The sequence below is a fragment of the Python bivittatus genome, unplaced genomic scaffold, assembly GCF_059951505.1.
Source record: "Python bivittatus isolate LINGU-HERP-01145 unplaced genomic scaffold, Pbiv_v1 ctg000610_np1212, whole genome shotgun sequence".
In the NCBI taxonomy this organism is placed as follows: Eukaryota; Metazoa; Chordata; class Lepidosauria; order Squamata; family Pythonidae; genus Python; species Python bivittatus.
In genome coordinates this window covers 33,797,055-33,824,455 of record NW_028277088.1, presented here as the reverse complement: position 1 = coordinate 33,824,455, position 27,401 = coordinate 33,797,055, and the positions used below count along the sequence as shown (strand labels likewise).

General features: G+C 37.1%; 2 protein-coding genes across 4 annotated transcripts in view; both read right to left on the bottom strand.

The window, feature by feature from the left end:
* Positions 1 to 270: 270 nt before the first annotated feature.
* On the bottom strand, positions 271 to 4,999 carry PRR15 (proline rich 15). Of its 3 annotated transcripts, none has more exons than XM_088150743.1 (4): positions 4,722 to 4,998; positions 3,735 to 3,839; positions 1,826 to 1,904; positions 271 to 1,174 (listed from the first exon to the last, which is right to left on the bottom strand). In XM_088150743.1, exon 4 carries the CDS (start codon positions 1,097 to 1,099, stop codon positions 701 to 703), a length of 399 nt encoding a protein of 132 aa, XP_088006869.1. In that variant the 5' UTR covers positions 1,100 to 1,174; positions 1,826 to 1,904; positions 3,735 to 3,839; positions 4,722 to 4,998; the 3' UTR covers positions 271 to 700. The 3 variants fall into 3 exon arrangements, with proteins under 3 accessions (XP_088006869.1, XP_088006871.1, XP_088006870.1); XM_088150745.1 differs by lacking the exon at positions 4,722 to 4,998 and adding an exon at positions 4,478 to 4,644; XM_088150744.1 differs by lacking the exon at positions 1,826 to 1,904 and having other exon boundaries at positions 4,722 to 4,999.
* Positions 5,000 to 9,487: 4,488 nt separating this feature from the next.
* The window catches only part of CHN2 (chimerin 2), a 144,929-nt gene continuing 127,015 nt past the window's right edge, over positions 9,488 to 27,401 (bottom strand). The window contains exons 8-13 of the mRNA XM_088150742.1: positions 21,215 to 21,299; positions 18,408 to 18,581; positions 16,363 to 16,440; positions 12,488 to 12,625; positions 12,238 to 12,343; positions 9,488 to 11,584 (exon numbers count right to left, since the gene is read on the bottom strand). Of these exons, the coding sequence (XP_088006868.1) occupies positions 11,413 to 11,584; positions 12,238 to 12,343; positions 12,488 to 12,625; positions 16,363 to 16,440; positions 18,408 to 18,581; positions 21,215 to 21,299 (753 nt within the window). The 3' untranslated portion in view covers positions 9,488 to 11,412. The remainder of the gene's footprint in view (positions 11,585 to 12,237; positions 12,344 to 12,487; positions 12,626 to 16,362; positions 16,441 to 18,407; positions 18,582 to 21,214; positions 21,300 to 27,401) is intronic.

The window sequence follows — 27,401 nt, the reverse complement described above, 5'->3', positions numbered from 1 at the left end:
ATGATTGCCATGGTGAGCCTGACATAAAGTGAAAAAAGCTGAGCAGGGAAGCAACCAGGGACCAAGAGAGTATCTATGCCCACATTTGGCACCGTGTTAACAACTCTTAACAATCTGTAATCTCGAAATATAAACTAATTAGAGGGTGGCTACTGGACAGGGTTTTTTTTTTTTAATGGAGGTGATATTTCACCTACTGTTTCATGCATAGATGCAACTGGAACTAGAACGCTTCCTGCAAAAGAAAGTGAAGTAAATAATTCACAGTGACAATTTCATAGGGCATATTGCCCCCTGTACGCTTTAATTTCATGAGACTGTAACCACAAGAACTGGGACCGACGCCTGTATGCTCCATTGTGTCATTCGCTGGTCTCGCCTTACACCATCCTGTCGCCCACGAGACGGGCTCCGTGAAAGAGAAGGGCAAGTCTCCGACTAAGATGGAGAACCCTCCGCTCCGCCGGCAAGAGGGGACGCTTTCCAAACTACTTTGGGAATAAATACCTCAGCAGCGCCGAGCCTCCCTGTCCACGGAGCAAAACCAATTCCGGGCTGGAGGGAGGGCGAGGAAAAGGGGCCTGCGCCGTCCTCCGAGCAGCGGAACGAACCAAGCAGCAGCTCCCGGGTAAAGCAGGCCCTGCTCCTCTCCTCCCCCCAGCAAGTGGCAGTCAACCAGGGCTGGGCGGGAGAGCGCCGGTTATTGGCACCGAGTCTCTTCGCTGGGTCGCGCAGGCGCGGAGCTACCGGAGGCAGCGCCGCCTCCGCCCCCACCTTCGAACAGCTTTTGCGGGCTGTCGACCAGCAGGGTGGCGCGAGGTTTCCGCTTCTCTTTGAAGCGGCCCGAGTGGGAAATCTTGAGATTCCGGCGGCTGCCGCTGCCCGCGACAGGTGGCTGGTTCTCACGAGAGTCTGAAGAGTTGGGTGGGGCGAAGAGTTGCTCGGAGGGCTCCGCCGGCGGCCGGGGCGCTCCCGAAGTAGCCGGCAGGGTTTCTTTGCACTTCTTTCTGTTGGTCAGCGATTTCCACCAGGGGCCCGAGGAGCCTTTGGCCCCGGGCCCGCCCGAAGGGGTCGTGGCGGCGCTGGTGCTCTCCGCCATCTTCTGAGGGCAGAAGGCGCCCGCGTCCTTCCTTCCCCGCTCAGGTCGGGCACTGCGGGGGCCAGGCCGAACTTCCTAGGGGAGAAAAAAGAGAAAACGTCTCAGCGAGCTGCGGAGCCCGGAGCCCGGACGGCCTTTGGTGCATTTTCAGGGCGCGTTGCATTTGGGCGCTGTTGCCCACAGACACCCCACAAAGGGGCATTTATGAGCATATACAGTCGCCAATTCTGACTTGGGGTCACAGCTTGCTACCTCTGAATCTGGCTATTTATCTACCAATATATTTTTATATTATTTCACTCCAGAAAAGCAGCATTGCCCTTTCTCCCCATAGGGATGTATTCCCACCCTCCAGTCGTGCAGCAGGAACTGAAGAGTTAACCTGACTCCTGTGCTCATCAGCAGTGTAATCCGCTTTTCAAGCATGCAGCACCCCCGGGTTTAACTAACAGCAGAGCTGTCTTCAGTATGGCTGATGTGTACTTCTGCTCAGCCCTAGGCAAGGCATTCAGATGAAGCTCGTGAAAAATAACAGTGGCAGCACTAACTTTTTAGCCAACTGAGAAAAATAAAATAGATTGTCACTGTTTGCATGTTGGGCCAATCAAAGTATTCATGGGAGACTGTTATAAAATGGCTGGAGTTGTTAATGGGAAGAAGGAAGAGGGATGTGAACAATCCCATCTACAGAACTGGGACACATTAAACAGCTTGTTAATATCTTACGTTCAGGGACTTGGCTTTTCTCAAGAGCGGTACAGACTTTTTCAATATTAGTTCTGTTCAAGAAGGGCTGTGTCCATGCCTAAACACAACAGCAGAGAAACTATGTAAACTTTAATTCAGCCAAGGTGCTTTGGAGAGTTAAAACCTTTCTATATGACATAGCTTCCTTTTATACTAATGAAGTCATTAGCAATAGTTAAACCTTTCCAAGATTGGGCTCAGCAACCAAGAATTTAGTTGCTTAGCACTATTCATCAAAAGCTTCTTTAGTTCGGAGATTTAAGCAAAGGGTATTTCCAGTACAGTCAGTTTCTAATGCAGCAGTGCCCCTTGATCAGCCCAGCTAGAGGGGCATACTTGCCACAAAGTTCATTGCTGTCAACTTATACAGATTGGCAGAATGGGGCTAAAATGGTAACTTTTCAGGTTTGGCAATTTTGTACTGTATGTTGCCCATGATGAGCAATAGCAACAAAAAAATTGGAAGCCTAATAGTATTCTTCCAATTTAAACAGGCAAAGGACAGTACTGCCCCACTGCATTCCCACTACTTGCTAATAGACATGTACAAAGATTGGATGTAAATGAAGTGAAAACAGTCCTATAGGAGAAACTAATTTTTATACTAGGCTCATAAATGCTTTCCATATTAAAATACAGTAATTAACATCATATTCTAAAATGTTAAACAAGCATTTAATCTAATTTTATTATCACTTATGATCCAGAAGGCTAATTCTCTTTAATTTTTTGCATTTAAGTGCTTGTTGAGGTCTTACAAGCATCCCTTTCAGTTATATAGGACACCTCATGCTCCTACTTGTGAGCTACTGACCAATATTAGTAAACATAATAGCCTTATAATGAACAAGAGTGAACAGAAAGACTTGATGAACAGGTACTGCTTCCTGCACCCCAGTTTGCTTCTGAATTTAGCATTCTTGGTTATGTAGCAGGAAAGGGCTGCCTTCAATTCTTCCAATGTGAAATCTCAACTCCTATCAGACAGTAATTAAGGATGCCAGGCCATAATCTGGATGGCCACATCTTGGCTCAGTTGCTATAAATTATATGCATATCATGATCTGGATTAATTCTATTCTGTAAATTTGACTTATATTTGTTACTTTATGTTTTATGCACACATTTTCTATGTATGATTTCTATAAACTTCTGTAAGAGTGCACTAGTGATGTTAGGTCTGAATAGGAAAAAAAAAACCCTAGTCTTTTTAGAAAAAACAAATATATAAATTCACAGTCTTCCAACGCTACAGAATCTTTCCCTGTGAACAGGTTTACTTTGTCATCATAAACAGATTCACACAACATCTAAGCCATTTTTTTTAAAGGAAAGGATGTATTGCTTTTTTTACTTGCAGGTCATCATCACAATTGCATTTCACTTCATTTTAGATGTCCTGCTAGTTAGCCAACAAATAAATTGATGGCAGGAGGGTCAAGATTTCATAGATTTTAGGATTATCAGGTAGGATACAACACACCGAATTACTGAGAAGCAGAATGAGGCAACTTGCTTCCAGCAATTGGTAAAGTGAGAAACCAAGTCCCAACTGGGAATCATCGCATATATCTAAGTAATGGTGGCAGTGAAAGATTTCGTCAGTCTCCTTCTGGTAGTATCGGGATGTTGAGACAAAAGCAACTTGTTTCCATTAGTAAATTATGCTTGTTGCTAGTCATAGCTAGAGGGCCCTTGTTGCATTGTGCAGTGGAAGAAGCACTTCAGGCAGGTGCAACAGAGGACAGGGCACAAGGCCGCACTTTATAACAAAAGCTATTTTCATCTCTTAAATTGGCACAGAACCCTAGCCTTACATTTATCAGCTTTGAAAATAAATCCTGTAATGTTCTGTTGGTGCTACCATCTCAAATCGGGCCATACTCACAACTGTCCTCTATACTTTTCCGCTGGTTCCTTCAGGAGAGTTCCTGGGGAAAAGATAGCTCTGAGGTATTCCTGCTTGCTATGCAGTTGTCATGTGCGCAGAGGGCTGTTGAGGAATGATAAAGGTCAAGAGAGGGCAGGCACATTTCAGGACAATTTAAAGGATAGTGGTGGTGCTGGGGAAGCTTATCTACTTGTTTTATTGGGATTACTTTTCTTTAAATCAGGTGAGATTTAAAGCGCAGCCCCATGCATCTTTGCTCAGAAGTAAATCCAAAGATACTTAATGAGATTTCCTCTGAGTTCAGTGGATTGTTTTACGAAGAGATGTATATAAGGTTAAAGAACCCACCGGTGAAGCGCAAATCCGCAGGGATTCTGGAAAACGCCAGAGGGAAATCCTCTCTTCTACCGGCAGGACTATTCAAGAGCGCGGAGCTGAAAGCCAGCTCTGTTCCAGCTCACGCAGCGCAACCGAGCGGCGAAGAGACTCTCCCTTTCACTGAGCGCCCATGCCACCCCCCACCCTCCGCGACTTTAGTGCAAGGTACTGGTGGAAGGCAAGGGAGAGGGTGATGGGACCCGCACGCCCTCAGCGCCGCGAGATCAGTGGGCGCCGCCCGACAAACCCCCTCCCCCTTTTCCGGGAAGCGAGAGCACGAGATGGAAGCAGGGCGCTCCTCCCGGGCGGCACCTGTGGGAGCTGCCTACGGGCGAGGAAGGGAGGCAAAGCCGCGCTCTCACCTGTTCGCCCCAGGACCTCGCTCGCTCTTGCCGGTCACCAAGCGAATGGGAGTAAACCCTCAGACCATCCTCTCCACGTCCCGCGCAGGGAGTGTAGCTACCTGCCTTTCCTGAGAATCTCGCTACCTCAGCAACAGGCTGTCTCAGAGTCAGCCGTCTTGAAGCGCCCGCCCGCTCCAAATGGGAGCGCCCAACTTTCCCAGGTGAACCGTGTAGGATCGCGCCGTAAGAGAAGCTGACTTACCCCGAGCAGCCTCTAGAGTCGACGGCAGGCAGCTGGGCAGAGAAAGAATCTACTGTCACGGAAACACTTTTGTCCGCTCTTTCTTTTTTAAATGTAACGTCGTGCAATCTAACCCGCCCAACTCACTTTCTTCAGAAGTGGGAACTGTGCTTGGTACGTCTTGGGAAGACAACTAGGAAGCAGGTGTAGGTGAGCCCTTGAGAGGAACCCGCCCTTTTCTTCTTCTTCAGAAAAGTGATTGGTTCCTATAGAAGCGCAGTTTGACGAGGGTTGGTCTGCTGTAAGTAAAGGACTCAACAGCAAGCTCTAACATTTCAAATAACTGGCAAAGGGAGCTGCAACAGAGCAGGGCATAGATTTATCTTTGTCGGATCTAATTGGATGTTGGCCGTTGCAGTAGGCAAATTAGCTCTTTTTCCTTTTCCTCAGCCGGATCCCTTGAAAATTGTCACTTGGGGAACAGTCTTACTGGGACTCACTAAAAGGACAGGAGTAACCAATAGAAGTAATAAAATGTACATGAAAGTCTTCTGGGAAGAATTGCTGATAAAAAGGAAGACCAAAAATAGAAGGGAAAAACAGGTACAGGGTGTCATCACAGAGATAGCAAACATTTATTTTTGTTTATTATTATTATTATTATTATTATTATTATTATTATTATTATTTTAAATCTTATTTTAATGTTTGCTTAAATATTATTCATATCTGTTTTGGACAAGGGCAGAGATACAGTTTTTATTCTGCCTTCTGGAAGGCATATTCTGATTGAATGTGAAGTACTCTATGTTCAAGCAGAGACTGGACAGACACTGGTTGAGGATGTATGTAGGAAGGGAACAGGAGGCTCTTCCAGCTCTATGATTTTGTTTCTTAAGGTGTTAATATTGATGCTTTCTTTAATATGACTTTAATGTATTCTGTTTGTAACCCTGGAATGGTAGGCTTTGGGAATAAGTGAAGAGAAGGTTCTTGGGATAAATCAGTGTTCACCAGAGATGGTCCCCTAGATCTTGACTGATGCCTCCTGAATGCAGGATGAAAGGACTAGGAAACAAATTATTGATCTCAGAAGTACAGGATATATTTTGACCTGGAGTAGAGAGACAGTCATGGAATGTAAATAACTGAGCTGTGATTCAGAGTTAGTTCCTGGGACAATAATAATAACCTCAAAGATTTAAGTTTTCTGTGTATGCAGATTCAATAGTTAAGGTACTAATAAATTATTAATCCAGCTTATCATTTTGTGGCTATCCACTAGTATGCTTCCAATTCAAACTGATCAGTGTGGCTAATAAAAATAAGAAAACTTTCATAAGCTTAATGAACAACTCATCTCCCACCCACCTCCAGATTACATAATCTTTACACAAGTTTCCCCAGTCCTCTTATCCTTCTTTCAAGAAATTACCACCATCTGAGGCTTGTCTTAATGCTAGGGGACTATTCCTTTCTCTTACAGAACTGTAAATAGATTAATAGAAGTACTTAAAAATTAAGTGTTAATATTTTAAAAATAAAAAATATGAACTGGTTATATGCCATTTGTAAGAATATGTTTAAATCATACTTAAATACCAATGTTACATTCTACAATAATAGAAAAGATAAATTATGGTTATTGTATCTTCCCTCTGCCTACACATGAGTTTACTTGTGACCTGAATTGATTTCAGTGGATCTTGGTCATGTCAGTGACTCTCACATACAGTACTTTCCAAACATCATCCTTGTTTTTCATTTTACTATTCCCAATCTTGCCTTCTGTGTGGCCATTTTGGGAGTAAGAATGTGATACCTCAAGGACAGCAGCAGCTGACATCTAAAGCAGTCTTTCCAACTAGTTCCATTATAATCATGTAAAAGGTGCCCTTAAAGATGTGCAGAACTATCACTTCCATGGTGTCATTGCTGTGAGGTGGGTAGTCATAGAAATTGTTTAAATAAATATTTGCTACTATCCTGCTGACTTCTTATGGGTGTGCAACATGCACTGTTCCCTTTGACTTTTTTTTACTAAGACTTATAGTTGAACACATCTGAAGAGCACCAGGTTAGGAAAGGTTAACTTGGAAGGCTAAAATTTATATTAGGTTCTTTGCTATTATTTTCTGACATCTACATGTTCCAGGACAAGTGAAAAATGAGTCTAAGCTCCAATTTATTGATTCAGTGTAACTGATCCCTATAAACAATAAATGGTAACTCGACAGCAAATTGAAGCAATCAGTACAATTGGCATAGTCTAACAGAGTAGGAATGACACTTCCAATATAGCAGGAAGTTGCACAAAACTTTTGAGTATCACAAGATGTATAATTTCATTAGCTACTTTTGTTTGCTTGCTTTATTTTAGGGAACCTAGGTTTACTTATAAACCTGATGATTTTTGAATCATACTTTTAATTTCAAGTTACACAATTGTTGTTTTGCGTATGCAGTAGAATAAGACTCCAAATGGAAAAATATAATTAGAATTCAATTCAACCCACATCTGAGGTTGTTGGATAGCCCAAATGATCATTATTGAGCGTTTTCATACTGGAACACTTTTGATGTGGTGGTTTGTTAGTAGGAGGATGTGCTTATTGGGATTTGCACGAATCATGTTTCAGTTCACACCTGGACTAGCAGTGTGGAAACCAGGCTGCAGCAATGTCTCAGGAACTTGCTGCTTTTGTCAGAATAATGAAAGCAGTGTCACACTATTGCAAGTTACTTTTTATAATTTGCATAAAATTATGCATTTTTATAATTTGTCAGTGATTGCAAATGACTATGGTGGTAGGTAAAGAATGCTTTGAAAACCTTAAATTTCACACATATAGAACGAATGATATTTCCCAATAAACGTGCTTAAGGGATCCTGGTGTGAATTTGCTATAGACAGAAATACTGTGAACACAATATTTAGTCTACAGTATATAATCTGGAGTATACTACCAGAATGTGCATAATACATTATTATAATATATATTATGCGTAATATAGCTAAATCTCAAAAAACAAAATCACTTTACCTAAAATAGTACAATATGAAACTAGTACAATATAACACTCTCATGGTGTTTTGTCTGGCACATTAATAAATCTTTGAGCATACTTACAGCCACTTATAAGGAAAAGAGAAAGAAGGTACATTTCTTGTAATATTTTTCATACTTGAATATGATGCAGAAATGAGTTGGAAAAACATGTTGATGGGCTACTATAATACTTAATACCAGCTAACTGGCTAATACCTGCAGAAAGATGTCCGGTTTAATTAGTTGTCTTTCATCACATTAGAAGTTTTAAAAAAAGAAAAAAATGAAACTGATTAAATATAGGAAGCAGTTACATCAATCTGTTAGAACATTTGACAAAAGTTTCAATTATTTGAACTATTTACTTACTGTATATTTACTAAAAATGCCTACGTCGCCCAGCCATAGATTCTAGGCAGCCCACAATTACATAATATCCAGAGTGGTCAGTAAAAATGAATCTTCATCAGTAAAATCACAAAACTAAAAACCAGTCACAGGATCAACAGCCAGTACTATATATCACTGCCTACAAGCCAAAGGCTTCATGAAACAGCAGTGTCTTAACTGTCTTCTGGAAGAAAGGGGGCCTACCTCACCCAGGGGATCAAGCTGTTCCATGAGGTTGGAGTAGCCAGAGGAGGAGGCCTGCCTTCACCCCCTGACCTGCCTAGTTTCCCCATACCTTGTCAGCTTGCACATATAGGAAGGGCAAATTCAACATGGATGAGATGATCCTAAATGTAATAAGAACCCAAGCCGTAAGAGCTTTATAAGTCAAAACCAGTACTTGAAATTTTACCCAGAAACCACAGTGTCAGTGCTACTGAGATGAAATGGCTCTCATCTGCCAACAAACAATTGTTGCATTTGGTGGCAACTTCAGCTTCTGAGTAATCTTCAAAATTAAATCAAATCTGTACTACAGTCAAAGACTAGCATAAGGAGGGTGGAGTACAGTCAAAGTCTCTCTGTGTGTGTAGCTAAAAATATAAAACATAAAGTATATATCTAAAAGGAAGGGTAGGAGCATTAGATGAGTGTAGGGGGGCATAAAGGTTAGTATGTGGCAGACTATATCAAATTACAGAGCACACTAGTATGACGAACTAGATGCTCATTAAGACTATTTATGGGACAGGTATCTGCTGCACAGAACCTGGCAACATAAGTTGTAGCAGGGCTGGTATCTGAAAGCAGCAGGGTGTAAAATCATCTTGTGCAATAATGGTGAGATGAGGCTAGTACAAATGTCTCTGTAATACAAGCATTGGAGAAGCATATGCTCTGTTGTTTCTGTGTGTCCAGAGTCACAGGGGCACTGTCTTTCTGAGTAAAGGATCTTCCTGTACTGGTCCTCAAGGACAGCTGAGGGGAGAACATGATATTGTGCCGAGTAAAGGCCCTCCAGTGGTTAGGTACTTTGAGTTTAGTTAAGTATGTCATGGGGAGACAGAGTACCTGTTGGATTCACTGGTAATAAAGGTTGGGGACCTGGCTAGATCCAGCTCTGTGTCTGTTACATGCTGTTTAATGAGTGCTTTGGCCTGATCGTATCCCATGCTGAGTAATCTTCAAAGGCAGCCCCAAGGAGAGTGCATTATTGTAATATCCAAGTGTAAGATGATAAAGGCATGAGTGACTGTCACATTCATTAACTGCTGCATATAAGTTGTATGAAAAATGTGAAATCTCAAAGACATAGAAAAACCATGTTTGTACGTTTTACAGTGAAAATAACATATAGATTCAACACATTTATTTTTTTTTCTTTCCATTTACACTATCATAAGTTACAAAGCATATTTCACTTCACAAAATAAAACCATTTCCATACCATTTTATAACAGTATTTAGTACATAGCCTACAACATTTAAACTTGTGCAACTTAAGAGAATTTCTAGGACTATTATACCAGCAAATCAGACCCCACTACCATCTGGCCTGCAGCCTGGATCTGTCTATCTAGCCCTTGTTGATCTAGGTAAAGGATAATTAATATACATTGTTTCCCTTGCCCCATTTGGTCTTTAATCTTCTTTCATTATCAAAATTACACACATTTTTGTATAGAAACCTATGCTCCCTGAAATAATTCAGAAAACAGCAGAATTGGCTTTCAAAACTTGTGATCCATACAAATCAAGAGTACAGTTTAACAGAGCTTTTCACAGAGAAAATTCTGATTTACACTATACTTTCTACCTGTGTTTATTTAGTTATTTATTTATTTATTAGATTTATCTCCGCCCATCTCCCCCTAATGGGGGACTTTGGGTGGCTCACAAGATCTGTTTGAAATATGTGTACAAAAATCTCTTGATGAGAAATATGTATAATATTAGAATGAATTGCATTTATTAGATTGAGAAGTCAATCTTTGAAAAGACAGAAGAAAGTCCCTTGACATTTGGTAATACACTATTTCTCTTTCATTCACTCTCTCTAATTTATTAACACATTTGCCAAAATAAAATGAAGAAAAAAGGCTTAATTTAAACAGGTTTACTTTTATAAATACCGAAGCCATTTGGAATTTAAAAATAACAAAAATCCAAATAAGTGTGAACCTTTTACCAAGTTCAGAAATATCCAAGAATCTAGCATTACTCATTTTAAACATAGCTGTATTTCAAGAAACAAATGTTATGTGTAGTAGTTGATACTACTGCCAATACTATTTAATTTTTTTACAACATCTCTCTTTTTGGAGGTAAAGTTAAAACAAAAATTACTGCATTTGCCATACCTCTACAGGATATGTTCAGATGTGTATGAAGTAAAATCTTTTAAAAACCATTTGCAATGAAAGTAATAATGTCAGGATAATACTGCAGTGGTAAATGTTTTCAATATACTATAGCAATAATGCTTAAGAAGAATATACGGAAAATCATCAATGCACCGCATTGAATTATATTTTGCTTAAAAAAAAAAGACATTCCTAAAACTAACGTAAGTATAAAATATATTTATAAATACACGTTTTGTTTCACTCAGACATATACAATTATGTCTTACATAGAAAAAAAATGTATATCCCTATAGAAATAACACTGATGAACACCCTGATCTCTTGGATAAACATTTTGGGCCTTTATTGCCTTCTGGTTCCTTATAAATGAAGATGTTTTCTATATGGGAAACATCTTCATTTATAGAGAACCAGAAGGCAATACATGTCCAAAATGTTTTAGATGTGGTCTATTTGTGTATAATTGTGCACAAAGATTCTAAACAAAGGGAGAATTAAAATATGCATCAAAATGCATTTGCAGAATTGGGTACACATAAATTGCTGTGCTGAGAGAGTTAATTTTAGTAGAAACTGTGCCAGCATAAGATTTGGGATTCAGCTTAATAGTACCTTTTTGCTTCAGTGATCTAAACAAATATACAAAGTTTCTTTTAATAAGTTAACAGAAGAAATCTGTAACCTTTCTACACAGAGACAAATTGGAAGCAAGGTAAAAGATACAAGGGAAGAGAATTTTTTCTGACTTTGTTCTTCTGACTTTTGTCTGTGAGACATAGCTTTTATTAAATATTTGGTGTATATCTACAAGACACATAAAATGAAACATTGTCCACACTTCTTGTCATGAGGATTTATTTAAATTTAATTTTCATTGCAGATGGCTATATATTTAGACCGGTTTGTCTAAAACAAAACATCTTCATTTTCTATTAGTATCTGCACAATCAGCTTCTGGTACCGCATATCATTGAGTGTAGCAAGAGTGCTATCTTCTGGGGGCCTCATTAAAGTAGGTCCAAACACTATACCCAGATTTTCAGCATTCATAAAGTTTTCTTTTTCATTCATGGTAACCCTATAAGGGGAAGACCAAAAAAAAGGATATTTTTATTAGAGTTACTTTTTAAAATGCTACTTTTGGTTTACATTACCAATAATGGTATATACGCTTACAACTCAGTTGCCAAAATTATTCTGTTCTGTTTCACTATGTGATAGAAACTCATTCAGTTCTTACACTGGCTTTCAGTCATATCACACACACATTTCCTGATCCTCCATGACCTTGGTCTTTCATCTCCTACATCCTGTGACTTCATATCATCCAGGTCCACCACTCCAAGCAGTATGAAAGCTTACTACTTTCATCTGCTTTGTAATTTCCCAGAATTGTTTTATGCAACCACCTCTGTTATTCCATCAAGGAGCATAACAAATAAATAAGATTATTCTTCTCTCCTCAGGGCTCCCTCTTGCAGGGAAGTCCCTGAAGTCTCAGTCTTAGTCTCAGGTCCTTGCTGTATCTAAGATAAAGAATGTGTAACTGAAAGTTTATGTATACTTTCATTGCCTCTATTTGCCTTATGATTCTTTCTTTCTTTATTAAGCCGCTCACAGCAATGATCTGGCAAGAAAACTGACCTACACAGAAATTCTCTTGATGACTATTTATCTTTTTTGTAAAGTATATTTATGTATAAAGCATACAAGCAAAGCAAATTAACTTACTTTTTGAGATGAATCATCAGGTATCTAAGAGTCTCATAGTGTGCAGCAGGAAGTAACATTAACACTTCATGGACAGCTTCTAATCTTTCATCAGGATTGGAGAGTTCTGTGGGATACAATAAAATTCATTAAGGCTGAATGTCAGCATTAAATAAAAATCTAACGGGGTTTTATATTGTGAGGATTTTAGAACTATGATATTATGGAGTGTAATAAGTGATTAATAAAAGAGATCTATCTTAATACTTACTTGCTGCCTCTATGAACTTAGAGTAAGTATCATAAGTGATAACAGGAATTGGTAAATCTCTGAAATACAGCTTTAGTGCGCCAGCAATAATATTTATGTCAGGATATATGTTAGCAGAGACATCTGCCTTGTCACCATCTAGAAAAGAATGAGTGTAGGTTTTAAGATTATTTTTACTGGGGCAAAGTTAACTATTTCTTGATACAGCCTTTCAAACATAGAAACATACATACATACATACATACATACATACATACATACACACACATAGCCCACACACCATATCCCTGGTGTAAAATTATTGGAAAATAAAAGTACTGCTTTTTGAGACAGTACGGGGAATTACAAAACTGAATCTGAAATGCTTTAGACTATCATTAAACCTGCATCCATATCTTGGTTGTCTGTTTTTTCCTTCCTTGGTTCCCTAAAATATACGCAATATTATTGTTGGTATGTTGGTGCAATTGCAGGAAATTGTGTTTTTACACAACCCCCATATAGATCATAGCACTCTGGCCCAGTGGTGTTGCTTACACAGTGCATAATATTATTCTATTATGCGTACAACAGAAAATCAGAGAATCTGTTCCTCCTGATTTCACCAGTCTGTTTTAGAAAAAATGCCCAAGGTGGTTAACATCCAGATTATAATGAACTGAACAAAATGTTAAAAACAACAAAAATTAAAAATAGATGAGAAAAGAATATTCAGCCTCTAGCCAGATTTCCATAATTCTGATGGAAATAGGATGGTGCAAATTGGACTTTCCTAAGTCAATTTCAGTGGACAGATAAGGCCACATGGGGAGGAAATTATCCTTTCAGTACTCTGGTTTAAAACTAATTAGAGCTTTAAAAGTGGTAACCAACACTTTATTATAGCTCTGCAGATAAACAGAGCTAAACTCTGTTTCTAAACTCAAACAATTCACATTTTAGCTGGCTAGCACTAACTAGTACTGTGATGTTCTAAAGTTGAAGTGTTGGAACAGTTTTCAAGCTAGCCTCTTGAAAATAAAAATTAAATTTGCAGAAAATATCATTCCTTCTGTATGTTTCCCTCTTTGCTCAGTCAAATAAGGGTTCTTTGTCTTTTTGTTGGTTTTACTGATTTTGTGGATTAACCCATGGCACTAAACTCCAAGGGATATATCCACATTTCTTTCCAAACCGAAAGAATGTTTATCAGGGAAGGACAAACTATAAGCTCATCATATCAGCAGACTCATTTGGAACAAAACTGGGTTGAATTAAGTCCTGTTATTTCCAATTCAGTTGTGTTGGAATGGGGAAGCAAGTCTTTAAAACAAGCAGCCTATTATCTGATATAGCAAAGTGAATTTACACATTAGCATCCTATTCGCTACCACTTTTACCATCACAATGTTTATTTTGCTACACTAGCCTCCTATTTATCGCATGTTTGTGGTATAGTGGAATTAGTATTATAAAAGGTTGGACAGTTCTATTGCTCTGTAGTACAATGAGTATTAAAGTGCTATAGTGAAACAAATACTTTAAAAAAAAAACTGCAGCTGCATCTACATTATTGAAGAGATGGTAAACAAGAATGATGTCTATTATCCAAGCCCTCACTGCATATCAAAATCACTAACTTACTAAATAGAAGTGACTTTGATAGGTCGTAATAGCAAATCATATTGCAGAAGAGCTTTAAATGAAGTTGATGCATATTACTCTCCCAGCAACTTGCTTCAAGCAAAAGAGATAAAAGAAGAAAGCTTAAAAAGCAGGAATGTCCATCCTCCATTACAGCAATTAAATAAATTAAGTCTGATGAGAAATATTGTTGAAACTTGCTGTGTTTGTCATGAGAATCCATAACATCTCTGAATTCTATTCTTTTTTTTTTTAATTAGAAAACAACTCCAAAGTAAATGACACCTCTATGTCCAAAACACATCAGCTTCAGTTTTCCTTTGTGAATTATGACATGTATAACTATTTAGCTATGCCAAAATAATTGCTTACTCGGAAAATTGGGGTTATGTTTATATATCTATAATATTAAGAGAATCAACTGGACGTAGAAAATAGTAGTGTAATTTCTGAAAAACAATGTTTTATTTAGTTATTAAATTTTAATGTATTAAAATTCAATAAATTTTATTAATATTAAATTATTATAAATTATGTATTATACAATTATATATATTTATATATATTTATATAAATTATTATAAATTAATATTAAATACATATTAAATTAAATTACAAATACATTTAAAATTATTAAATTAAATGTTAGTGAAAGCTGCAGCTTTTAAACTCACTGATCAGGATTCAGTAATGGGAACAGCTCAAAAATTAGTCACAGCAACTTGCAGACTACGTTTCTGTAGTATTTTCCTCTTGTTATGAGTGGAAAATCCAGCTTTTGTTATAAATGGATTTTTTATTTTTAATCAAGAACAGAGTAAAAACGTGTTGGGGGAGAATACTAAAGTGTAAGCTAGGAAACAAGGAATGAATGCAATGTACACACATTTCCGAATGTGTGTACAGTGTACAAATTCAATTCATACTGTATAAATTGTAATGCTTGCCCAACTGGTTGCATTCATCTTAAACCTAAGTGGATGCTATTCTATATAATGAACAACCGCATGTATAAAGCTAATCTCCAATGTTAACTATGCCATTGATTCTCCATTTTTCTATTTTAAGTCCCATGAATCACTTTTTAAAAGAATGTAGGTTTCAACATTATAGAAGCCAAAAGGCCACTTTTTTGAAGAAAGACATTAATCATGAATATGTGTTTTATTATTATATTTATCATGTACAATATTTCAAAAGCTTAAATTTTCAATGAATTACTCAGACTGCTTGTAAGTCCTATCTGTGGTACTAGTACCACTTGTTATAAATCATTGCACTATGCCATTATAAGTCAACAAAAAAGGGGTTGTCATGCATGGTAGAAATCAGGTGATTTCTACTCACTGTTATCTCTGGGATAAATTGTGTTGCTGAAGTATTCACAATACAAAGATGAATAGAGACGTCCATAAAATCGAACAGGTAGGAAATATAATTGTGCAATTCTCCCTTAGTAACAGGACAACATTGAATATGAAATGTGTAATGCCAAGCAGGACAAACAAACAAAACCTCAGAAATTAGTGACCACAATGAGAACACTATGAACGAGCTGCACAATGAGAGTTTTATATGCTGGCAGGAACAGAACTGAACAACAATTACAGCACAGCGAGCAACTGTTGCTGTATAACATCCATTTTCATTCAGTGGAAGAATAAACAATTATTCCTGCATTCTTACTAAGACGTTAGACGAATTAAAAGCACTAAATCAAAGGCTTGATTTTTTTAATCTGAACATAATCTGTTCTTATAATTTATCCTCGTTTTACAGAAAGTGCAGAAATAGCACATGATACTGCACTTCCAGGAAGAAGGAATTCAAGTCTGGTAGAATGCTATGTAAAAGATTCATTCTTGTCTACAGCAAAGCACCATATGAGCAAGGCTGTAAGCACAAATGAGGATCCCAGAGGAATATCTACTACTGTACTGTAAAAATACAATTTAGTTTCCTCTGATAATTCATGATGCAACTACAGAAAGCTTCATGATGAAGAAAAGAAACTCCCTTTACAATAATATTATTATTCCATTATTGTACCCACAAGCTCTGCTGTGTATTTTGGGATACTATGTACCCTCCAAATATAATGTATTTTGATACACATGGTAAATATAAATAGGTAATAAAATATCATGAAAATATACAACCTTTGAGAGAAGGAAAAATTTACATTTTTCATGACAAGATCAAACCTATGAGAGAGTATATATCATTTTTCCAAAACTAAAATATATTGTTACCTCGATCAAAGGCCATTTTGACATCTTCAATGTGTTCAGTGAACCCTGAGACTCTGTAAATGCCTTCTGACTTCAAACCTGCAAACCAAAATTCTATCAATTACTGTCTACTCTACAGATACATTTTCATTCTATGTACTTTTATTTTCTTTATTTTCTCAAGTGACCTCGCAACTATCTTTTGACAGAGCTCTCATTTCAAGTGGAGAGTGTGGCTTTCATTTAATTTAAAAACATTTTGTTTTATTTAATAAACATACAGAATTATCTTCTGCTGAGTTAGACATAGTCTTTTGTTGACTAGTGTTGCCTTCTTTGCCTAGAAATTGCACTAAGCAGAGGTCTTCTAAGCTCTGCTGTTCTTTCTAATGGACATACTAGAGATAAGTGAAGAATTGTAGCATGTAAAATATGAGTACAGCCACTTTGCTGTAGGCCTTCTCACATGATGGCAATTGGAACTCAATTTTAAACTTAATAAGGGTGGTCCTTCGAAACTGATGGCTTGATTCTAAAAACAGTTACATTCATGAATTGAAAGTTTTCTATTCATCCTTCCTTCAGAGAATCCTTCAAGCCCTGAAATCTCTCTGAGGGCCACAAGTGTAAGAGGTCAGTGGGGGGAGCAGAGTTACTAGGATTCTTCTGAGATTTTCACTATCATACTGAACCTGGACCAGAAACACATTGGCAGTCAGTAAAAGCAACAGTTATAAGAAGAGTGGTTTCCAAGTGGCTTTTGACAGAAACCTAGCTGCCATATTTTGCCTGAGATACAGCCTCTGTGTCATCCTCAAGGGGAGTCTCATATAGTGCCCACTTTAGAGGGAAAATTGCTAAAGTGTTCTGAGGAATTACTGCAGGGCAGAGAAAAATTAATCATCCCTATGCAATGCTATCCCAATCTAGAACAGCTTCCCATGCTCACTTTGAAGTTAAATAAAAATAAAAACCACAATCCTAGCTGCACAGCCAAGGATTTCAGGAATCATTAACATATTTGTAATGAATCAGCTTTCTGTCAGAACCAGAGACCTACAGTTCTTGGTTTGGTTTATAAGAAAATACATTTTAAAGTGAATTATATATTTTTCTTTTATTATACTCTAAACAGTGTTAATGATAGCCTTAACATTAATTTACTCAATTCTTTTGATTTTCAATGATCTTCCAATAATTTTAAATTTAATAGAAGTTTTCAAAATGAGTCATTGCAAAGAAAATTTTTAAATGTACATTATTTAAATAATTAAATAATCTACATTAATAAGTGGGAAAATGGCAAAAAGTGAAAGAATTTGTTTTTTAAGATAGGGATGAGAAGTTTTCAAGCTTTTCAAAATCTGTGCATCTAATTAAAGCTGGGATGTCTCCCAACTAGAATCAGTTACACAAGCCTGATTCAAGTCAATAGACATAATCTAAAGCAGCCTTTCCCAACCTGGTTCCCTCCAGATGCGCTGTGGCTGCAACCCTTGGAATTCCCAATCAAAATGCCAACTAAAATTCTGGGTGCTGCAATCTCAACACATCTGGAGAGCATCAGATCAGCGAAGTCTGCTGTAAGAACTAAGAAAAAAAGGATGCTTCTTAGCAAATGCTCACCAATTTGGAATTTTTGATCAATGCCAAAATAAAATTCAGAAATTCTTTTACATTAAAATTCACTCCTAGTTTTTCCTTAAGCATTCTTTTTCAGATCTAAAATGGGGAGGACAGAGTAAGAAAGCTTTTACTTATTATTACTGTTAGAGCATTATAAGGTAGGAACACTTTCAGACCTATTGCAAATCACCCAGAGATCTATCTTTAAACTTGGATCTAACTTCAACTTACTCTGGTTTAAAATACGTGTTCTCAATTTTTCACGTATAAACGTTTTTTAAAAGGAAAACAAAATACAACTAACCTTGGTGTATTTATTTTACCCCATTTTTGAAATACTTAACAACTGCATCTGATAATGGTTATCAAAATATGGGATATCAGAATTTCAGTAATTTACAGATTAGAATTCTGCTTAATCAAAATGTAAAAAACTATACCTCTTGCTTCAATTTCACGTATGCATATGTCCACCACCATGGGTCTCTGTGCATTGTGGGCCTTCACTAGTGTAGTGAGATCACAGCAATAGACCCGTTTGATCCTCTTAAGGTCTGGTTGGCAGTCATTGGGAACATACTTTGAACATTGTTTGTGTACATTTAATCCACAGTCTGTGGGAAAAGTATTAAGGTTAGTGATTTTTTTTGGGGGGGGGTATTGTGAACCACATAGAGTTACAAGATCGAGATGGGTGGCTATATAAATTCAATAAATAAATAAATTAAATAGTTGACAAGAGTGAAACATGGATATAAACTGACATACATTACACATGTTTGCATCTCAAAAATTATTTTGTAACATATCCTATACATTAATGAAACAAAAAGCATGCTTAGAACAGAAGGTAAACTATTGTGAAGGCTGGTTCTTACACAAAAGCAAGGATATCAGATCTCTCTGTTACCAAAATAAAGAACAGGTGGTATACTGCTTTGTGTTCCTGAATAAATCCCATAGTTAGATAAATAGGGCTGAGACATATATGGCCACCATGTGCGCAATGTTGGAAAAATGTTAGGCAACATTATCTGAAAACTAGATGGACTGTATTAATTGCTGCTTTTATTCAACAAAAGTTTTCATGTCAATTTACACCAAAATAATATAAAACAGTTAAAATTAATTAGAATTTTAAAGTTCCAAATTTTGGAAAGCAGAATGAAAGCACAATAACACAAAGTAATCAAGATCTTAAAAGACTTATCAGTTCAACAATTATGTGTAAAAGGGATGGGAAAATGGAAAGATATTTCTTTGGTACTGCAAATATAAAAAGAAGGCATTAGATCAGTGTTTCTCAACATTGGCAACTTTAAGATGTATGGACTTCAACTTCCACTTTGATAAGAAATTATCCAAAGTATCTGTGTAGAAATAAAGGATAGAATGGACAATGATGGAACTTTGAAACATGGGATAATTCTGAGAATTTGAGAAGAAATTAATCATAGCAGGATGCATAAAATATCAGCATTTAATTCAGGGTTTAATTCAATGAAGTAATATCACTCTTTCTATAAAATTAGTGGACACATATAAAAATACACTATGGAAGCAATGTGATGTTTTTAAAGTGACTAGTTGAAATTAAATTTAGACAAGACAGATGTGCTGTCAGTAAATAGGGCACTAGACTTGGGGATTGAAGTTCAGCCTGGGTTTGTTGCATTCCTCATGAAAGAGAAGATCCTCAGTCTAGAAGGGCTCTTAATTTTCAGCTGTCACTGGATTTACAAGGCAGCTGCGAAAGCAGATTTTTTTTTTTAAAAAAAACCTCTTTTTGGGCTACCATGGAGGCCTGCAGAATCACAAACAGTGCACATCTGAGCTAAAAATGGCTTTTACAGCTAAGAATAACAAAGAAAGGCAGTAGTGTCAGCAATGGGAACTGACCTGGTCTGGAGGCAAAAAATATAAAACCAGACATTATGTTTATAGCATGATTGTGATTCTCCACTTTTTTTATTTATTAAAAACAATTATGGAGCTTTTCCAGTAGCAAGGAAGAAGGGAGATTCCCCTTTCTTCCACTCTCCTCTTCTCTAAATGTCAAGGTGTGAAAAAAGGCGAGATCTTTCAATAGGGTTAGGGTCAGGGCCAAATCTGAGTACTAGCCATCTTGTTTTAGTGAGAATGTTACAGGAAGTGGCAGCACTTCTATTACCTTGTCTGATCTCAAAAAAGCTAAGTAGTTTTGGCCCTAGTTCATGCTTGAATGGGACACCACAAAAAATCCTATAAAGCCTATAAACTAGACTAGGAAGTCAAAAAGCACCTGGGATAAGGAAATGGCAAACCACTTCTGAATTCTTGCCAAGGAAACAGTATGGATACCCACACACACACAAGGTCACTAGGACTTTAACTCAGTTTGAGAGAGGCGTGACCTTTATCTTTGGTGAGGAAAATGATTTTACTATTTTGTCTTTTGCTAGCTATACTCTTAAATGTTTTACTTTGGGAACTGAATCTGACCCATTAACATCTACTTAATACGCATCATTCAGCAGATGATCTCATTTAGCTACATGGCATATAAAACTTTATCTTTTTATTTTTTCATATCAGACCTCTGTTAAAAGTTCAAGACATGAGAATAAAACTACTGTTGATAGCTTCTGGATATGTGTAGTTATTTCAGTGCCAGCAACTAATACCAATGTGAAAAGTATCACAAACAATATGCCAGCATTTAGGAAGTAGAAGCCAAGTTTGTTTGTATGTATGTATGTATGTACGTATTTATGTATGTATTTACCAAATTTATACAGCTGCCCATCTCACAAAAAGTGACTCTGGGCAACGTACAACAACTTCTGTATTTCAGAAATCTCAGGATAAATAATCCTTGATATATTTTAAGCAAATTCCTGATGTATTTTAAGCAAACTATAACAAATGAAAATGCTATCTTTACCATCAAAATTCTTCAGTTTCATAAAAAGAAAAAGAGAGAGAGAGAGAGAGAGAGGGAGGTAGGGAGGGAGAGAGGGAGGAACCCAATTGGATAGCTGATTGCATGAAATGGAGATGTCTGCTTTGTATTAGCTATCATTATAGCCATATTCACTCTGGATTTGCAACTATATTATAATTTTTTTAAACTGCACATAAACATTCTATATGAGGATAATGCTAGCTGATAATGTTGGCTTTCAGCACTCTTTATGATCCTTTGAAAGAGATTTACATTTCTATTTTTTAGTAAAAATGATTGGGACAACACAGTATTTATGATTACCTGAACATCTTACTCCCTGAGCAATGAGTCCCCACATGAAATTGGCACAGTATTCACACCAGTGTGGACCTCGGAATGTGTGGACCTGCAAACAGATAAGAAACAAAATCCAGGGTCACTGAGTGGCAGATGGCCTCGCAGATGGAACAAGGAGAAAGAGAAAATACAATGGATTCAGTTAAGAGTAAATCTCATTCACTCCTAGCTATGTTCCAAATGCTGAGGATAATGAGTCAAGGGAAAAGAAAATTGTATTCGGCTTCAGAATTTTCCTTCATTTCACATGAATGAATACACCTGGTACCCTCCAGCAATTGAGAAAGCCCTGGCCACACTTGCTGAGAGTTCTAGAACTTATAGGTGCAAAGTTGGGCCAGATTGAATTGTGCTTACTATTAAGTCACTGTACACATAGTTTTTGGTTTCATGAAAATCATCAGACCTGAATGGTTTAGTTCTAGTAACAACTGCCATGAAAAACAGATCCTGAGGCCAAATCTACACAATCCACAGAGGTGGTAAAGCAGACAACTTCACTCAAGTATGCAAGTGGGGATACCTTTTCAAATATTCTATGTAAAAATATATCTGCCAATAAATAATAATAGCAGCAGCACTAGGACATTGTTCCATTTTTCTACATGGAGATTTTCCCCCAACACTTCTGCTGCATGTGCAGATCACGATTATTGGCTTCCATGAAATTACCGTAATATGTAATCTGGCCCTTATTAGATATAATGATTGTACTGCATAATCCAGAGTACACAAAATGCATCATAATGGGAAAAATAAATAAATACATAAAGGGCTTCTCCTATCTTCTATAAGGCTGATGTACAGAGTTTTCTCCAAATAGTTCTTCACAGTGAGAAAGAATTGGATGACCCTTTGAAGAGGATACAGATGGAAGCGCTATGTGGACAGTATCAAGCTGCAAATGAGACTGAAAAGTTTTTAAGTAAAAGCAACACATTATCCATTGAAAGAAATCATTTAATTCAATAGCTTAATCAAAAAGCCAAAGGGTCCTGAAAACTATACATTCTTTGTGACACATTAGGATAATGTATAATAAAGAGAATTTTCTCATGTTTCCTATGCTCAAATTGCAATGCTGTCAATGGGCTTTAACAAAATCCCAAATCATACAATCTATATATATTTAGCTCTTCAAAGGAAAATATTTTTAGACAAAAGTACTGACATACTTGTTTTAAGATCATGTATACACTAAAAATAGTGCACATTTTTTAACTGGTCTATCTAGAGAGTAGTTTCACCTTGACATGAAAAATGATTCCCCTGATACAGAGTTAAGTAAGAAAATGACTTGGGATCCATTCGTAAATACTGGTTTCTATCATGTAAGGTTGTTTTTTTTTTGCTACAGTATTTGTTGGTTTCTTCTATTTATGTTATTTTGGGACAACACTGGATCATTTCTTAAACTTGGTATGTTTTTCAATATTTAATAAATTCCAATGAAACATAATAATGTGACATATTACAGGAGAACAATATTTTGGTGGCTAGGAATCTCATAATATTTGTGGGTGGGCTAGACAATGTTATATACATGGTGGGGCTTGGAGTTTCTAGAAGTTTTGCGATTCATTCTTATTGTACCTTCAGTTGTGACTACACAAAAGTTTCTATGTGTTTTCTGCCTCAGAATGGCAGAAAGCAGTACCATCAATTTTCAGTTAGGTTTATATAATTAACAGCAACACATAATCTATGAATAATACATAAGAGGCTTATTATGACTTTGCTCAAAACGAATAACAGGATATTTGTGCAGATATTCCAGGGACAGTTGGGCTGTTACTGATTCTTGAATGCTTCAATCAACTATGCAAATACAAACACACTACTTTTGTTTTCTTATCTTTTCCAAGTTGCATAAGTAAACTTGTTTCATTCAGACCCCAACATCCAAACAGATTCTTATTCAACAAAATCATAGTAAGTCCCATTTGGTTGCAAATATGCAGAAAGAACAGAGAGAGGAAAGAGATGAATTATCTATTTTACAGTAAATACTAGGCTTAATTCTGCAATAGGGAAGCTAATAATAAAGGAATCTTTTAAAATTTAAAATTTGGCTATGACATCCAAAATTATGGTTTCATATAATGAGCATGGTGCAGAATACAGTTAACTTATTGTTTGACAGAAATTGAAATGGGATGGAATGGGAATAAAGTTCCAGACTGCTTACTTTCAAAACTCAACATGTCCACACCAGCCAGAAGGGAAGATGGGAGATCTCCAAGAACTTTTCTTTATGGTGGAGCCTCTAAATCATTCTCCCATGAAACGGGAGATGGGGAGGGTGGGTTGTGTGTGTGTGTGTGTGTGTGTGTGTAAATGCTATAACTACAATGTTGTCATCTGAGAGACTAGTTCAGAGTCCATCTAGGGAACTCAGGGGGGTTGGAACCATGAAATATAAAACCTGCCATTGACCTGCCTTCACCATATAACATCCTTATTTGATTTTACTTCAAAGTAAATACATGCATTTCTTTAAAGAGCTTCTGCAACAGGTTTAGATCTTTGCCCTAGAGGGGTACCATATCCTGATCTTTTCAAACAGCTGGCCAAGGTGGTTAGAACTGTTGATTGTCCTGTGATGAATAAGGATGCATGTACAATTATATATCTACAGATATATAAAAACAGTATCTTCAGATTGGGAAAACTGACCCCCATTGCCAAACTGAGAGCTGCAATTTTACAGATGTGACCTAATGGGCCTGAAATACAGAGATACAGATATGATTGCACAATGTACAAGCTGTATTGCAATATACTTGAATGGAGGGTGTTAAATTGATTTGGTTCAATGCCAGGATATGGAACTGCTAGTCATATTCCAGATTAATCTGGTTACAACTCTATTTTTGGAGTTCAAGTTATTTAAGTAAATTTGTCGAGACATTTAGCAACATCAGTGATCACTGGATATCTCTGCAAAGTGCTAAGGTTCAGGATCTTTACTACACTCTTTGATAGCATCTATTTTAGGTTTTTAGAATAACTTCAGATCTTGGTCAAGGACTATGATAATTAAAATCAGATGGCTCTCCACCACTGTTGTTATGTGAAATGCTTTTGTCAGCTATTGCTAATCAATATAAGAAGTAGTCCACCTTAGGGTATTTTGGCCTCAAATCGTTAATATGTCAATCTTAACAAATAAACAATTCAAAACAATTAAAACATCAGAATGTTAAAGAAAACCAGTAAATACAAATCTATACAATAAGACTACAAATATTATAAAATCAAAACTAATTAAAACCAACCAATTTACAATCACTAAAACAACAAAACCAATTAAACATGCATTCCCATACTCCATCGAAATTGCCAATAAAAGAGTTGAGTTAAATAAATAACTCATAAACAATAAAATACATGTGTCAATATGCTGCCTGTCTTTCTAGTATTTATTTATTTATTTGATTTATATAGCTGCCATCTCACAAATGTGACTCTTGTCAGCTTACAATAAAATAGATAAAAACAAATAAAATACATAATATGAAATATAAAAACACATAGCAGCCAATCATCATAAAATAACCATCAACAAAATCAAGAGACAGGCTCTGTCACACTTCTGGGGCCCCAGGCCCAGGCACAAAACCAAGTTTTTATGGCCTTGTGAAAGGCCAGAAGGGTCAGGCTAACCTAATCTCAGATGGAATGATGTTCTACAGGGCAGATGCTACGGCAGAAAAGGCCCTCCTCTTGGGCCCTGCCAGTCGACATTGGTTAGCTGATAGCACCTGGAGCATGCCCCTCCTGCCAGACCAGGTGGGACAGGTAGAAACAATTTGGGAGAAATGGTCACATAAGAAACCCAGTCCCAAGACAATAAGGGTAAGTACCAGCACCTTGAATTGCTCCTGGAAGCACAATGGAAGCCAACGAGGCTCACAGAATAGTGGTGTCACATGTAACATAATAACTGGTGCCATTAACTGCCTGTGCCACCGCATTCTGCACCAGGTGAAGCTTCCAAAAGTTCTTCAAAGGCAGCCCCACGTACAGCACGTTCCAATAGTCCAATTGCCCAGGCTGTGGTCAGTTTCTTCCCAGAGTGAAATAAATATGTTAGTTTTCTTTCAGGTAGTGGAATGACAGAGGGAACTTTTCTTTCAGCTATCTAGGAATGCTTTTTTTGATACTAAATGCGTTAGAATGCGTTCAGATGATACTAAACCTGATTCTGGGCAGTGATGGAATTGTGGGCTGCTCTACATATTGCATGTATTATCTTAGAGAAAATGCTGATTTTCAATATGCCCCCCCCCCATAATGAAAGCTTTCCATCTGCTCAAATTAATCTGTTTTATCTGTAGGTAAGATTTAAGATTCAATGACACTGTTTTATTTTGTTTTAATATCTTGTGGTATTAAGATCCATAAGTATTTGAGAAAATTCTCAGTCTACTGAACAACTTTGAATAGATTGCATTATATCAACTTTGGTCTTTTTCCATTTCATTCTGGGAGGTCACCAAATTATTCAATTAGAAACATAAGTGCTAGATTAATTAATACAGAAAAAGGTCTTTATTGTCACATAATAAAATTATGTTCAAGGTGTCTAATAATTCTGGACATAGCTGTACTTTACTCAATGAAACACGTATAGCTTCTTGGATGGTATAATTTTTAACGTGACAAATCGATTCCCCCCCCCATTTCTAGAGCATTGGGAAGTGTACATAATATAGCCTCCTTCCTTCATATGAACTGAAAGGAAAATTTTTCTAAAGCATTTTTTTAAATCAAGAAGCATTGAATATGTATTATAAACTGTTTCCTTGAAACATTCTGGAACAATTTTTGTCCAACTTTCTCTTAGAAAAAATTTTGAATATAGGACAATTTAAATAAAATTCATTATTAAATAACTGAATTTTGAAAGAGAACTTGAGATTCAGGAGGTCCAGTTTTTTTAGATATGTTTGAATGAGTCACAGCTGTGCTGGTTGAAAAAGTCAGCCCTGTCTAGCAGTCTGGAGGAGACCAGAATTTTTTCCAGTAATTATATATTTAGTCTGATAGGTTGTTCTGCCACTGATAAGTGAATTACAACTTTAATGCCAATGTTATGAAATGGAAAAAAATGTGGTCTAAATAGTTTTCTGAAGTTGTCAGCATGAGGAGAGTTTATCTGCTATCAAGGAGCTAGGAGCATAAAGTTTGTTTGAACTTCAATATTCCCATTGAAAATGACAGAAAGTAACAGTTGAAAGCACAGGAGAAAAGATCAAAATGATGGCAGGTTTCCACTTAAACAGAGTAAAAGAGATGTCGTAACTATCAAATTGTCAAGCCTTGAATGTTATTTCTCAGAGTGCATCCACACTCCCCCTTTTGCCACGCTTTCTTCCCATCCTGGAGCTTACTGTCAGCACAGTGTGCTGTTACTGTACATCTGAAACAGGGCCAGGCTGTGCTACTCTTTGTACAGCTTCCCTGTATGATGCTGTGAAGGCAGCGATTGGTGGTTTCCCTGACTGAAATTCTAACATCACTAACTGCAGGAAAAGCTGCCACCAATCACTGAACATAATGCATTCCAGGATAGTGCTTGCATGCTCTGTCCATTTCCCCCCGCTTCTTTTCATCCTCCCCCCCCCCCAAGGACCGTTGACCTTTTGATTTGACAACCATTAGATGGGAGCAAAGAGTTTGTTTCTCTTAATTGCAACATACTGCTTAGCCAGATTTGTACTGTCCTGATGCAGCCTCTCATTACATGTTCTTGGATTTTGACGTGTGTGATATATGTGCTAAGCTATAAAATACTCTTGGATACAATCACATAATTATTCCAAAATGACTGCAAATCTGTCAACCAGTTAACCTACTGACAAGCAGGTAGCAGCAAAGAGTTAGAGGTTTCTATCTTTTGGCTGACAGCCATCTACTGGTTGTCCAGATTTGCACAGCAAAGATACAGCCATTGGATAAGTGTTGCTGAAAAGCTGAAGTGTATAGCAAAAATTATTCAGTTCAGTATACATGTAATAACATTTATCACTCATTCCACATACAATATATGTACACTATCCCAAGTCTGTTCATGCCAGATACATAATTCCTACATTTCCCAGCCAACATGGCCAAGCTGTAGTTTAACGAAGACCAAACTATGACA

Bases quoted from the DNA above. Each gene is read 5' to 3' on its own strand.
- PRR15 (XM_088150744.1), bottom strand. From the start codon at position 1,099: ATGGCGGAGAGCACCAGCGCCGCCACGACCCCTTCGGGCGGGCCCGGG.